We start from the raw sequence: 15,565 nt of genomic DNA, 5'->3' as shown, positions 1-15,565 counted from the left end.
GAGCATGTCCAGAGAAGGGAAATTAACTTGGTGAAGGGAACTCAGGTCCTGTGAAGAGTTGCTGCAGGGGCTGGGGATGTTTAGCCTGGAGAAAAGGAAACTCGGGAGACATTGATGTTCTCTACACCGGGAAGGAGGCTGTAGCCAGGTGGGGGCCTGTCTCTTCTTCTAGGTCACAAGTGACAGGATGAGAGGGAATGGCCTCAAGCCGTTCCAGGAGAGGTTCAGTTTCAACAGCAGGAGGAGTTTCTTCCCAGAAATGGTGGTTAAACTTTGGAAGGGATTGCTCAGGGACGTGCTGGAGTCACTGTTCCCGGATGTGTTTTAAGGGAAGACTGGATATGGCACTTAATTGCCACGGTCTAGTTGAGAGAGTGGTGTTCGATCAAAGGTTGGACTCGATGATCTCAGAGGTCTTTTCCAACCTAATTGATTTTGTTTCTGTGCTCTGTGACTCTGTTTGAGAATACCTGGACGATCGCTTGATCCCTAGCGCCGGCTGGAGCCGGGGCAGGAGGCGGCTGCAGCAGGAGCCGGGAGGGCCAGAGGCAGGCGGAGCGTGAGGGCGGCGGCACCGGGGCCGCGGCCGCCCCGCCCTGCCGCGCCATGTGCCCCGGCCGGGCTGCCCGCGGCCTCCGCGCCCTCACGGCGAGGGAGGGACGGCGGGAGGGAAGGAAGGAGGGAGGGACAGAGGGAGGGAGTGCCCGGCGGCCCGGGCGGGAGAAGGTGCCGGGAGGGGCGCAGGGCGGGTCGCGGTTTCTGCGGGGTTCTCTTGTCGGCGCTGGTGTCCTGGGAATCCCTTGGCCGCTCCGCCCGGCATCCCGGTGCTCCCGTGGGCTGCTGCGGGTAGGCAAGGACCGGCGGCGAGCCGGAGTTTCCCGGTTATCCGCAGGAGTCGGCGCCGGGCTTTGGGCTCCGTTGTCGGCGGCACCGGCGGGAGCATCCTCTGGAGAGCCCGCCCCGAGCCAGGTATCCTGCGGGCGGCGGGGAGGGGGTCTCTGCCGGCTGCTCCTTCCTCCTCCTCTCTGCCTGGGGCGAAGGCTGAAGGAAGTGGCCGCTTTTCCTGCTGGCTGGCTGCCCTGCCGGAGGAACAGCTCCCGCTGCCCGGCTGCTGCTGGCGGTAACCACTGATGTGTGCTGCTGGGAGCTGCTGCACAGCAGAGCCATTAGGGCAGTGCAGTCAGACAGAAAACTCGGAATAACAACTTAAAAAACGCTTCTACCCTGCTGGTAATGCAGTGCCGAGCTTCCCGGAGAAGCTCTCCCTGCATTGTAGGTTCCAATTCTGTTCAAATGCCTTTTAAGCGGGGTTTAAGAGGAATAATCAAAATTTCCTGTGTATTTCTTTGAAAGCTCACAGCTACCTTTCAAAATTAGCTAAAGAGGTAAAACAGTAGCCAGGAAAAATCTTTCTGCCTCAAGACTTTCGAAATCTCTGATGGTTTTCTGGGCTATATGTTCACATAACCTGTATGCTGATGATAAATAATATTTAATATTGCACAAAAAGATTGTCCTTGGGAAATATCACATTAGTTCAGCCCTTGTTTCCTTTGGTTTTTTTTTAATGTTGAGAAGCAAGATTATAATTTTGAGTAAAAATTTGGGTATGATGGCAAGAATTTTTGGAACTTGACAATTGGACTGGATATAGTACTGGGTATGTTAGACAAGAACTAAGCTGCTGGAGTTCCACTGATTTGCAGTTACATGAGGAGAAGTTATTTTCAAAGTCAGCACATTTACGGTATGAAAATTGCATTCTTTCCTTATTGTGAACAATAGTTCACATTGCTTTTAATCTAATAATTTCTGCTTGTACTACTAAGCTTCTTTTTAGGAGATGGAGTGAAAAGCTGCAGTAATTTTCTTGTATTTCTTTGTGCGGCCATGAGATAGAAAAGGAAAAGGATTCCTTACCCTGCCTCTCTCTTTACAGAGCTACATCAGTTGCTGTAAATCGTAGAGTAAGAACTGAGGTAGCAGAGGAAGTTGGGTTTCTTTCCATTTCTTTTTCTTTGTTTTTTTGTTTTTTCTTTTAATTTCTTTAGTATACCAGTTTGGCATCGAACAGCTGTGAGGCTGTAAATTTTGCTGTTTATGTTCCTGCAAGGGGATAATTAAATGTGGTGATCTTTCCTCAATTTAGGATGTGATATCCAGGGATGATTCCTGATAATGTCACTGGGACTTAGTTGAATGATTGATTGGCTCAACTTTCCTATTGGGCTGTGTGGTCCACAAAGTACAGAGCTTGTGTGGAAGGTGTTCTTTGGAGTTGTCAACCCCAGGTTTTCTAATCTAGTAATTTCAGGTCCATGACTTTAGGTTAAGGCAGCAATTTGGTTTAGGACTTTTCAGATTGAGTTCCAGAGGTCACTTTTATGGTATGGCATTGTAAGATTGTACTTGGAGCTAGAGGGGGGGGAAATTGCAGCATTTCATCCCTGTTTCTTGTAGAAATCCATCTTGAAGAGCTTGAAAAGTCAATTTTGCTTCTATGTTACTCAAGTTTTTAGACTTTTTCTGCATTTTACTAACAAGTATTTGTAATGTTTAGTAAGCAAAGGTTGCACTCCTTACCCCAGTGCAGCATCAAGCTATACCTGCAAATCTTTATGCAGCTTTATGCATTATAATAAGATAAATTTGCCTTTGAAGTGCTGTTGGGTACAATCATTCATTGTAAAACAAAAAAGGAAAAGCTGCTCTTCACAAGCATTTTTAGGAGCCTGGGAAATGAAGAACTTCGGCACACATGAGTTACGTGCACCCAGAAAAAGGATGAGGTAAGGTAAGCAAAACAAAACAAAACACCAGAAAATGCAGCTGGATGGGAGGCTGTCGCTGTGCAGCTCTCAGGAGTGATGCTTTAGGAAAGGGCTGTCTGCTGTGGGGTGCCAGTCAGCAGAAACTGTTTGGCTAAAAAAGGCTGTGTAGCTGCTGTCACTGCTCTTCGTTAGCCCCGCCAGTGTTCCCCTAAAAGAAAGGAATCAATAGAGACCAGGTCAATGAACTCATGTGCTGCACAAAAATACTCTGGATAAATGAGCTCCTGTACAATCCAGGTCTGCTGCCTGCAGCAGTGACATGTAGGCTGCACGAAGGCTGCTCCTTAGCACAGTTACTGTAACTACAGTGATTATCAGGGCCTGTGTGTGCCTGCATTGATCCAACCTAAAAACAGCTAGGAAAGAGCAGCAGCAAACCCAGCGGAGAATTTCTGGTTCCAGGGGTTTTAGGTAATTCAAATGATGGGGAGAAGCTGCTCCTTTTAAACATCAAAAGCAATGTGGTCAGCAGGTCAAGGGAGGTGATTCTGCCCCTCTGCTCAGCTCTGGTAGCACTGCATGCACACAGCACCCAGCTCTGGGGTCCCCAGCACGGCAAGGACATTGACCTGTTGGATCCAGTCCAGGAGAGGGACACCAGGATATCAAGGGGCTGGAGCACCTCTCGTATGAGGAATATCTGAAATAGTTGGAATTGTTCATCCTAGGGAAGCAAAGGCTCCAGGGAGACCTTACTGCAGCCTTTCAGTAATAAAAAGAGGCTTAAAAGAAAAACTGGGACAGAATTTTTAGCAGGGTTAGTTGTGAAAGGACAAAGGGTAATGGTTTTAAGCTAGAGAGGGCTGATTAAGACCAGATGTAAGGAAAAAAACTTTACTGTGAGTGTGGTGAAACACTGTAACAGGTTACCCAGAGAAGTGGTGGATGCTCCATCCCTGGAAACATTGCAGGTCAGCTTGGATAGGGCCCTGAGCAACTTGTTACAGTAGAAGATGCTCCTGCTCATTGCAGGGGCCTTGAACCAGGTGATGTTTAAAGGTGCCTTCCAATATAAGCCATTCCATGATCCTGTAGACTGCTCACCCAGGTACAATATAAAGATAAATGTGCCTTTCTGTTGGACTGAAGGCCTAGAGAATACTTGGACAGTTTAAGAGGAGTCATCTTAAGAGAGAGGATCAGATCCATTTGTCAGGCTGCAGCCTCAGATGAAACACATCCTCATCCTGTGAGAGGGTGTTTGAAGGAGAGGCTTCCTCATTCCAGGGGATGGGTGTGTAATAGATTCTCTTGTAATTAAAATTTCTGTTCTCTCCAGAGCTGTATTTCTAAGTAACAATTTTATTTCATTAAAGACTATTAAGCTTAAGGTTATTGTCATAGGTCCTAAGGAGAATAGAATCAAGTGTCATACAAAGTTTTGTCTGCAACAAGGATCTTTATCACAGCCTGGTTTGAAAGTGGGTACAATTCTCATTTTCAACATCACACCATATGTAACAGGGCCTTAAATGATGCACAGGTATGTACAGTGTTTGCAGAGAGTGAGAGAAGGTGGAGGTCTGTGTAGCTTGGTATGTGAGAAGTCAGTCTCACAAAGTTATGGAACCATATCTGTCTGTAGAAAATTAAATACTTAAATGGATGCTAAACACTTCCAGAAATATAGTAGTTAAATATTTAAATGCATGTAAAGACCAAGGTTGGAGAAGGATTTGGAACAGAACAAATATTTGTGCTTCAGAGTATAAACAAACCTCTTGCTGGGGATAAGTGGAAATTTTCTCCCATGTCTGAAATGCCTAGTGCCAGACTTTTCTTTTAGTTTTGAAGTTCTTTTTTTTTATGAAGCCTCACATTCTGGTTGGTTTTTGATACTGTGAAATGCTTTACTAGTCAAGATACATATTTTCTTTTTTTAAATTTTCCTATTTGGTATTTCAGAATATAGGTAAGGATATATTATCTTTGTGGCATTGCTTTAGAAACATGCTTTGAATTTTTAGAAGCATTTTTATGCCTAATAGCCTTTTCAACATTATACTATGGACTTAATCCTTATTCTGTTAATGCTTAAACACTGGCTGGAAGTACTGTGAACACTGTTCTTGCCAACATTGTTGTAGCTAGTGACAGTTCAAATTGTCTTACTCTAATGTTTATAGCTTTTACAGTATGAGTGAGTGAATTGCCAGAAAAGTGTGGGAGATCTGGAATTCTCAGGACTGTTCAGGGAGTTGCAGTTGCTTAATTCAGTTTAATTTAAATTTTTGTGGCAAATGTAGAAAGGCCTCTGACTTGATTTAGCTTTGATATTTTTGACTTTGTGATCATTAATAACATAGATGTGGAGATGATAAAATTTAAATTATTCACTCTTGTGGAGGTATCATTTTGTAAACAAAGCTAAATGTGTTTATTCTAATTTTTATGGATAGGTTGGTACTTAAAAGTGAGGAGGTTGAGTCAAACAAAAAGTCCAGAGATGAGCTGTAATTCAGAGCCTTTTCCTTTTGTGAATGTCTTGTATCCTTTCTGCTGTTTGACTTTCCACTGCAAGTCAAAACACATCTCAGAATGGATTGGAGGCTGTGGCTTGGTTGTGGATTTTCATACAGTACATGGCATTTTGTGCAAAGCCAGTTCCTCCGCATGTATTCAGTCCTGTGCCTTGTAAGGAATATGAGTTAAAAAATTGTAAACAAAGATTAAGACAAAGAACCTGCTGTGTTCTGACACGATTTTATTTCATCAGAGCACACAAGGGGGAAACTTGTGTTCCATTCAAATGACACATGTATATGCAGAAAACCTGTTCTTTGTCTTGGCATATGCTAAAGCTCTTGTTTTGTTTGTCTTGTTTTGATATATTTTCAAGTAGCATTTCCCTGCCTTGACTTATACTAGACCTGAGAGAAAAAGATTCTATTGTTTCTTCAAATTAGTGTTGAGCATGGCTCACCATGGCATTTGTATTACACCATCTATTTTACAGCACAGGTTACTGATTTTTAGAAACAATTTGTTTCATACCAGGCTGTGAGAAGAAACAGCTGTCTTTGCCTTGTCTCTGAGCATTTGTCTTTTGCAAAATCAAAGCAGTTAAAAAATTATTCCTCCATTCTTTCTGTACTATGGATTGGGTACTTCTCTTGAGTCTAACAGGGGCATTCACTGTACATACAGATTTTTTGTAAGAGCATTTCCAGTGTCCTACTTTATTTCCTGTTTGTATCTCACACCCCAGTGGCTGGATCAGGTAAGCTATCAAGGTTCAAGAAGGGAAATTTGTGTGGTTCTAGGTGTTTGCTTCTTATCCAGAAATAGGCTGGAAGTATTCATTTTGAAGGGCCTGAGCCTAAAAGTGCTTTGGCAGCAGTGCAAAATGCCTCCTTATGTGTGTGTTTTTCTCCTGTGTCTGCCTCTCACACTCTGTGTCCTTTGCATTTTGCTGAACTTTGTGTTGGTTTCTGAGGCTTGGTGCCAGACGAATCTGGCTGCAGGTAGCCCTTGTGGTAAGGACTACAGGGGAATGTTGCCTGATTGAAACCTCAGCATCCAGTCTTACTAGGTAATACAGCTAGTCTGGGACCTGTCTAGGTTGTCTGTATCCCATCATCTTTCCATGTGGCCTTAGTCCAACCTCCAGTGACTTCCAACAGTGACTGTTCCTTGTGCTGGGCCAGTGCTGCATAGAGGTGTCAGCACAAGGGGGTCTAACCTGTGGACCACCTCTGGCACAGATATTGTAAGTCAGGGTCTGAATGTGGATGTCTTGACTCATTTGGTAACAGTGCTGTGGACTGCTGGATATTGAGCTGATTTAATCCCTCAGGGAGGAGCAATGCAACAGAACCAAAGGCTGCCATGCCTTACCTAGATGTCCCTTCCCAAGAGCTGCAGGTCTCTTAAAAATAAAGCATCCTGTACTGTACAGCATACTGTACTAGGTTTAATCATCTTTAGACTTTACTGGGGTGTCTAAGCAAAAAGTTGGAAACCTCTGCATTATTTCTTCTTAATCTGTTATCTCATTTCTAAACTTCTTTTATTGATAGTCAGAATTCTGACTCATTCTCTATCTTAGAATTTCTCTCTGATGCTTGTGAGAGTGGTGTGGCATTAATTTCCACTGCACACATTTCTGAGGTTGTTTTGATGTTCCTAGGTGTAACTGGGGCGTGGAGCCAAACTGTGCAATGCCTGCAAAGTCTGTTTGTGAGCAGCTGTTCTGCGTTGGCAACGTGAACCAGGGCAACCATTTTCACGCTGAAGTCATGGTCATGTGCTCTGCATTTGTATTTGCAGGATTCAGGCAGAATGCTGATGATCAAGGATGCAAATATATAATGCAATAAACTGCCATGTTGCAAGAGGACAGAAATAAATGGTGTCTGCTTTGTATTCATGAGAAACAGCCTGGCAGTGTTGATGTGGTGGGCAAGGGCTGGTTAGAGTTCAGACAATTGTCCTCTCAGTGATTGCTGCATTTGCTACCTGCTCTTTAAATGGTCTCAACTTCATCTCTTCCAGGAAAAGCAGAATGAAGGAACTAGTGTCAAACAGTACAACCAGTATTTCTCAAGCCAGGAAAGCTGTGGAGCAATTAAAAATGGAAGCATACATGGATAGAATAAAGGTAAAGTTAGACTTATTGTTGATATTTTGAATTCACTGACTAGTCTGGTGAACAGCATGCCCTTAATAATGCAGAAATCAAGAATCTGTGTTGAGCAATAAAACAATATTCAGTACTGTGAGTGAGTTACAGACCGACTGGTGGGTTCTAGTGTAGAGATTTCCAAAGCCTGGCTTCAAGTCTGCTTCTGTGTGAGTGTCTGTTACATTTGTCAAAAGTGGTATTTTGTGAAATGCTTAAAATCAGCTGGTGGGTGCACAGGTGCTCTTCTTTGCCACCTGTAGCTGAATAGAAGTGCAGCTATGGTTTCTTGGTTTTTCTCCTTTAAGATTTGGAATAAGTCTTTAAGATATTGCAAAATTTTTGGATAATGATGAGACAAGCTGAATTGCTTTGCTTTGTTTTGTTTTAGTGCAGACGCCATTGCACAAAAAAGTGTACGGTTGCAGTGTGCAGTTATGATTCTTCACACTTGATAACATGTTGTATGTGAAGATTTGGTTCCATCATGCCTCTTGTGGATTAAATATAATCATTAAAGGCGCTATTAAACAGAGCATTTCAGGTTTTTTAACCAAAAAATCCTGTGGATTATTCTTGCATGTCATTCTGCTTTCCACTAGGCTAAAACTTTGTGAAATATCAAGGACCTGAAGCTAAAAATGCCGTAGAACTTTTTAAGAAAGCAATGCTCATTTATTTTGCTCTTTTCCTCTGAAAATAGGGAATAATTATTTTGGTAAAAAAATCCAGTCTCTACAAGGAAGAAGTTTTTAGTCTTTCCATCTTTAAAAAGTAATGTATTGAAATTACCCAGTTCTCTACAAACAACTGTAACTGAGTTGTTACAAACTGTAACTGACATTATTAATTCAGTAGGACAATTTAAAAATGTTGTACATTGAAATCTTCACGTAGTCTTAACTCTGTCCATCCATCCTGTGTGCTGAAAGTCTGCATGTAGTCAGCATGGGGACAGTAGTATATAGTTATGATTTTTAAAATAGTCTCAGATCAGAGACTCACCAGCTGGAGAAGTAATATTTAGAATTCAGAAATGTTAGTGCAATTCACATGAGAGGTCAATCTTGCTCATGTGAAAAAAGACATTTCAGTCACTGTGTTTTGTGGCAGTTTTTAATGATGTCTTGTAAGACCACTGAATTTGCAAAAGTAGTTTCTCTATTTCATAGTGTGTCACAAATTCATCACATAACCTGTTCACAGGGACAGGTGTTTGCTTCCTGCAGTAGAAAAAGGTCTGCCTTGGTTAGTTCCAGCTCAGGTCATGTTGCAGCTGCATGAACAGAACTGACAAGGGAGGGTGTGGGTGGCAGAGGAAAGGGTTGGAAAGATCAAAATCAAAGTCGTTTGGCATTTGAAATTGTCCCAGTTTACTGGCATTTGAAATCGTTGATTCTTAGTAGATTGCCTTAAACTTGCTTCTACATATGCAGTGGTAACTGTCACGTCCCACATCATTAGGTCAGTTTTGCAAATAGCTCCATTAGTTAGGTGTATAACATTCTTAAGTACATGTGCAAGAAAGACATAGCTGCAAGAAAGACATAGGTTATTTTTACAGTCAGTTTAATTAAAATGAACACAGTTATTACAAATGTGGCAGACCTAAAAAACAGGTAGCTTGAAAGTGCAATTATTTCACTTTTTGAAATAGCCTGGGACCAAAAACACACCAAAGAAAATTTGGCATGTTTCAGAATTATGAGGCCTCCTACACTAACATAAAACAAATATAACTTTTCAAATTGCCCTAATTTCTAGAATTTCTCTGAACAAGCATATGAGGGATTGTGAGAAGCAGTTGATGGGCTTTTTATTCCTTCAAAATCTGCTTGGCTTTTTAATTTTCAATCAGATAAGTGTGTGTTTCAGCACAGTCAAATTTTATTGAGGGACTCTCCAGTGGTTTCAACAGGAGATTTTAAGTTCTCAGATCATTACTGTAAAGGTAGATAAATGAACTTACTTCCTTTTTTCCTAGTGTTTTGCCTCTGATCAAACTAGTTAGACATTTAACAAAACACCAGGGCTTTCCAAATAATTTAATTAAACCCTCTTTTGCAAATAGCTATAGCCAAGTTGTTATTGCCACAATAGGCAAGACCACATTGCTAACATGGAAGAGGTGTCTGTGTATTGACTGGGAAAATCAGAAGTTCCAGTTTATTTTTCTACTACAGAGGCACTTTGTTTCCAATGCACAGTAGCTGCCGTAACCAGCACGAGTTGGGTCTACACAATTAAAATGTATGTTGATAGATGCTGACTCCCCACTGTGTTCTGGATTTTTCAACTAATTTAAGAAGTCCTATTAAGTCCTCTAGCCAGTCAGAGCAGCAAAGAAGGGCTGTGTTCTGAGGTTCCACAAAGACAACTCGCTGCTGAGGTGTGAAAGAAGCAGGACAACTCGAAAGAGGAGGATGGAGTTATTGGTGTATTGATCAGTAGCTGGAAGGAGGATTACTGTGGGTTTTTTGTGAACCACAGGAATGCCAGAAGGATCATATTTGAACCTGTCTTACCTGGCAAAGGAACAGCTAGAGTTATAAAAGAGAAGTAAGTAGGAAGCTGGAAATGCAGATGGTGTTTCCAAGCTAGGAAACACCAAAGTAAATCAGGTGAACAGTGGCCTTGTGCCTAGCAGAATAATATGTCATCTAAAGATGCTAGCAGCAAAATTGAGAAAGCAAAGTTAGTATTGGTGTTTATCAGAGTTGTCCTCAAATAAAGCACTACTTAACCTTTTCTTTGCAAGCAGTGCTCTGACATTTAAGACCCTTGACATATCAGTTATCATTCCATTTTCTTTTTCCTAAGGAAGATAGGAAATATTCCTAACTGGTCCTGAATAGTGTTGGAAGATGAACAGTGAGAATGCCAATAATTGTTTGTGAATGTCTTTGTTTTAGATGTAAAGGATAAGCAAAGTGGGTGTTGTAGCAAGGATGGTAATTAGTCACAATCCATGACAAGGCAGAAGACATTGTAATTGCAGCATTTTGCCCTGTCACTGAAGCTTATAATTATTAGTGCAGCTAACAGGATGTACCAACTCTGGCAGTTTTTATCACCTCTGCTATTCTGAAATATAATGGTAAAATTTCACAGTCCTCCTAAGACTAATTCTTTAAAGCATCAAGGTTGAGTGATTTGTTGGATTTTTTCCCTATTGTTAATTTGATAACCAGATGTGTTTTTTGTGAGAGTAAAAGTAGTTCTACAAAATGTGAGATCAGTGTGATACATATATATTCCATCTTTTAATCCATACACCTTAAAAGATTTTTTAAAAATGAGATGTTAACTTTCTGATAGAATTCATCAATCAAACTGGAGTCTGATTTTTTCTCTTTAGCCACTTCTGCAATATGTATAAATTACTTTGAATTTGCAGACCAAGCCGTATTGCGTAGGAAAGGTGACATGATAAATGTGTTCACTTCATTTGAATATTCAAATATCATGCATTTATTTTAATTCTTAGGAAAAGCTATTTTGAAGCTGTCCAACAACATTGAGCTACAAATAACCCTGAAGGCAAGTAACAGCTAGGATAGATTGGGCTGCATTTCACTCCTTCCATGGCACAATGGGACGATCAGCACATCAGTGTGTACAGCACAGCCCCGGCCGTGGGGCACCTCTGGGGGCTGCCTGTGCCAAAGCACTATCCCTGCTGGAGCCTTGTGCCATGCTCAGGGCACAGGCCTTCCTGCTCTTCCCAATAATGACTCTGAGAAGGAAATTTGCTGGAGGCAATATTGTATTTTGCTCTTTTTTGGGCCACAGGTCTGGCTTTGCCAACGCCGCTCACAGCCGCAGGAACTCGTGTTTTCATTGCTCCTCGACTGTGATCAGCTCATTTAACTCCCTGTTGTGAATGGTCATTATTCCACTGTGCAGGCCTAAGTTACTCTACTTTTAGTGAAGAAATGGTTATAATTCACTTTTTTTGATGACTACTGTAATCCCAGTGGGAGGGTTTTTCCTCTCAAAACCTTTTATTTGTTTAAGGGATGAAAATATATGGTCTAGTGCAGGTTTAGTTTGTGACAAAGATCATATTCCTCAGTTTCTTGTTGCAGGTTGGTTTTTAAATAAATTTTACTATGGTTTGTTTAAAAGCAAACTAAAATGTGACTTAAACAGTGTGACATTGAAGGAAGGCTTTCTCTTCACAGAAAGGGGTGATGGGGCATTGGAGTGGGGTGCCCAGGGAGGTGGTGGAGTTGCCATCCCTGGAGTTAAGAAGAGACTGGATGTGGCACCAAGTGCCATGGTCTATTTGACAAGGTGGCATTAGGTCAAAGGCTGGACTTGATAATTTCAAAGGTCTTTTCCAACCCAGATGATTCTGTGAATGTGTTACTCTGCTTCACAACATTCTTACCAGCATTACAGGGCAAGTTAGACACAAAAATGTATGCTGAGCTTTGACTAGTGAAACATCCTTTTTTTTGTTGTTATATCATATCAAAGCACAGTAATATGTAGAGAAACAGGAAATTGTATTATTGGGTTTCTCCCTCCTAAGAATGTGGTCTGAAATTGTACTTCTCTTCCATTGAATGAAAAGCAATATACTTGGGCTGATGTTGCTTATCCGTGCATAAAACTAACAAGATCATTACAGGAAAATCATTACAATCCTTTGTACTTTGAGGTCTGTAACTTTCAACACATTTTTGTTTTACCTGCTTCTTTCTTGAGAAACACTGGTCCTTGTGAACATCTCTTCTGACTTTTTTCAGTTTTCTTTTTCACCTGTGCCCAGCAGCCTTCTTTTCATATGTAGTGTCTCTGCCACCCTTTTGTCTTACAGGCCAATTCATAGACAAGCTGATTTTAAATAACCTTAACACTCTTATTTCCTCCTTTGGGGGAATAGTCTATACTGGGGTGCCAACCACAGGTTCTCCATAGGTTTAAGCATTCTACAAAGACACACAGAAATTAAAAATAAAGAAAATTAACAATCTTCAGAAGTTCATTCAAATTTCATGCAAATTCTGATTCAATACCCATCGACTTCATAGATCTAACCTGAAGCCTACAATAGGCTGGGTTCATGTCAAAGCAAGCAGGGCGTGGGGAAGCTTAAAGCAAAATTGGGGACACACCTGCTAGAAAAATACCAGAGATGGGAATTAGTTTCTTCTCTTCACTCTGGTTGTGCAAACATGCTGACCCTGGTGTTTGATGAGGGACAAGCTGTCAGAGTGCTCAGAGAAAAGACTTCTTTGTAAAGACTCCAGATTCATTTTCTCAACTCTCAGAATATTGAAAACCCAATAATTCACCAAAGCAAAGAGATACAGATAGCTGTGAATATCTTACTGACTGATCAGAACAAAAATAATTGTATATACCTTCTAAATTCTTGAAAAAATAAGTGAGTCACTACGGCCTACTGCCACCAATATTCTTATGACATGAAGCTGCAAAAATTACAAGGTTTAATATTTCATTTTTCATTTACTGCAAAATAGCTTGCATTGCAAATATTCAACACATTGCTACATTTTTGCATGTGTTTGTATTTTTATAGACTTTTCAGTAAGCATAAACTCATGTTCTGAATTTGGAGACCTGAGAATTATTTGTTTTAGAAGTATAAAAATATTATGTTAAAAAATATTAATATAGTGCTAAAATTTAAATGAATGCTGTGAATAAAGGACTACTTACAGTAATTTACTAAGCAGAAGACATTGGTCTTGCTTCATTGAAAAGAGCAGTATTTTACTTAAATGGGAGCTATGACACATGATGTTCAAGTTTTGTTCCTGATTTATTATTTCTTTTCAATCCCATGGTCATGTGCCTAAAGAACTTTTTATTTTGCAATCAGAGGAGCAGAGGGTAGAGAGAGTGTGCGTGGAAAACCTTAAAACCAATGAATGGGAGTAAGAGCCGAAGCAGGTTTCTCTACAGAAACAGACACTTTAAGAAGAATCCTTATTGCTTATGGGTGGTTATCATATAAATGTTTTAATGACTGTGTGCTCCTGACCTCCTTCTGATGCAGAGGAACAGCTCGACATGGATGATATCAATCAATACCACCTATGTCACTGTGTTAGATAAAATGTGTGTAAGGATTACTAAGCCTGGGAAGAACAAATTGAGAGATGTGTCTAATATTTAAAGGATAAAGCAATCTACTCCCTGTTTTACGATAGCTTTCATTATCATTTGTTCTCTGAAAAATATTTCTGCAATTCAGATTGGTTCAGAATTAAGTGTTACAGTAGTTCTCTCTTCTCTTCTATTAGGTATCCAAGGCTGCAGCAGATTTATTGGCATATTGTGATGCACACATTGGAGAAGATCCCCTTATTATTCCTGTACCTGCATCTGAAAATCCCTTTAGGGAGAAGAAACTCTTTTGTACTATCCTTTGAGTCAGTTTTCAATTAAAAATGTCATCTGCTAAAACTTGGTATCAGTGTTGCATGCTTTTAGCATTTTTTTCCTCAGATGTCAACACTTACCCCATAACTACAATATTTTAGTGCAATTTTGGCTAAAAACCTCCTTAAAATTAAAAAAAAAAATAAAAAAAGAACAATTCGAGGTAATGCTTATCTTTCAGAACAATGTACAAGTTTAATTTCAGTACTTCATAAATATTCTTTTGGTCTTAGTGAAAATACCAAGTACAGTATCAAATTGTAGGTATCTTTGCCAGTGATAGATTTTTCTGGGATCTAAATGAGTCATATCAATTCTTGAAGCTATTTTTAACATTCTTATTTTCTTTGGAAGGTGAATTCAATTCAATTGCCTTTACAAATTTCTATCTAAAGAGAGTAGTGTGACCTTTTCCTCAAGTAGCACTTTTTAGGAAAAAGTCCCAGTGATTTACAATGTTTACAGTGATTGGTCTTATACAGTAAGTGGTGTCTGTAAATATGTTTTCTGAAGACTGTTTTTTCTTGACTACAAAAACAATCTTAGTAAAGTGCCATTGTAGCTACGAGCAGAATGAAGATGTATAGTTACACATCAGGATTGCATCAATAAAAATGTAGAAAACTGTGGTTGCTTGTATCTTATTTTGAATGGTAATGATTTAAATTATTTCAAAAGTAAACTGAACTGTGAAGTAAGTGTTCCTGAGAGTTTTAGTGGGAGGTGTAAAACTGCCCTGAACAGCACAGAGAGGGGGAATTACATTTTCTGAGCAGCCCTCTACGTGCTTTTGCCTGTGAGAGTAGGACTTTATGGGGATGTAGATTAATGGTAAATAAATGTTGTTCTAGGATATGCAGCAAGACCACTGTGCTGTTGACAGCCACTATGTTTGTACATTTTGTGGCCACAGATTAGTTGAGTTGTCAGCAAGTAATTTGTGGAGGTTCTGGAATGTTTTTTTGTTTCAATTTTAAAGTGCAGTGAGAAGAAAAGAATGAGATGTGAAATAAGACTGCCTTCTTCATGAAGTAAAATTAAGCTCCTACAAGGCACCTGATGGAAGCAACTGTTACTTTAGACACTTTTTTTTGTTGTTGTTCTTCTCCTTATTAAAAAAAATAAAAGCTCTTTTTTCAATCTGATGCATTAGTACAGTTGTCTCAGTGCAGTACCTGATATGTCCAGTGTATCAACCAGCCCCATAAGGCAGGAGACAATTTAGTTGGAGAACTGCACCAGTCTGAGCTGAGACTCTGAACAGCCACCCATAAGAGATCAAGCTTCCTCCCTTCCTCTGCACAAACTTGTATTCCATCAACATCTTAAATACCTGCAAGGCAAAAAAACTAGCTGAGGAATCGAGGGCCTAGGGGTATTCTTAAATGCTGAATTTAGATGCTGAAAAGTGCTGCTTGGTGAACAAAGCCACATGCATTTCCCCCAAAGTGCATGTACCTTCTCTAGCTTATTTTTAGCAATTTCCATCGATGTCTGTTGTACTGTTTTGTGCAGTGGAAATACAAGATGTCTGCATTGTACAGGTTTTGTTTTCTTTGCTGTTTGGCTTGGATAATGGGCCTCATCCAGCTGTGCTCACTACTAGTCTGGGCACACAGGACAGGGGGCTTTGGATGGTGCCTCTGCTGCTCATGTCTCACATGCAATGTTATTCCCATATTCCTTTTAACCAGTA

The 15,565-nt window shown here is 40.5% G+C and overlaps 1 protein-coding gene across 2 annotated transcripts; it reads left to right on the top strand.

Annotated features, from left to right (window-relative positions):
• The first annotated feature begins 718 nt into the window (after positions 1–718).
• On the top strand, positions 719–15,014 carry GNG4 (G protein subunit gamma 4). 2 transcript variants are annotated; one of them, XM_066545662.1, is made up of 3 exons: positions 719–969; positions 7,326–7,431; positions 13,731–15,014. In XM_066545662.1, the coding sequence occupies exons 2-3, from the start codon at positions 7,336–7,338 to the stop codon at positions 13,857–13,859; spliced, it is 225 nt and encodes a 74-aa protein (XP_066401759.1). In that variant the 5' UTR covers positions 719–969; positions 7,326–7,335; the 3' UTR covers positions 13,860–15,014. The 2 variants fall into 2 exon arrangements, with proteins under 2 accessions (XP_066401759.1, XP_066401758.1); XM_066545661.1 differs by lacking the exon at positions 719–969 and adding an exon at positions 7,054–7,182.
• Positions 15,015–15,565: the final 551 nt, after the last annotated feature.

This window comes from Molothrus aeneus, chromosome 3 (assembly GCF_037042795.1).
Source record: "Molothrus aeneus isolate 106 chromosome 3, BPBGC_Maene_1.0, whole genome shotgun sequence".
Classification (NCBI taxonomy): Eukaryota; Metazoa; Chordata; class Aves; order Passeriformes; family Icteridae; genus Molothrus; species Molothrus aeneus.
Note: the sequence above shows the minus strand (reverse complement) of the source record. Positions and strands in the feature narration are given on the sequence as shown.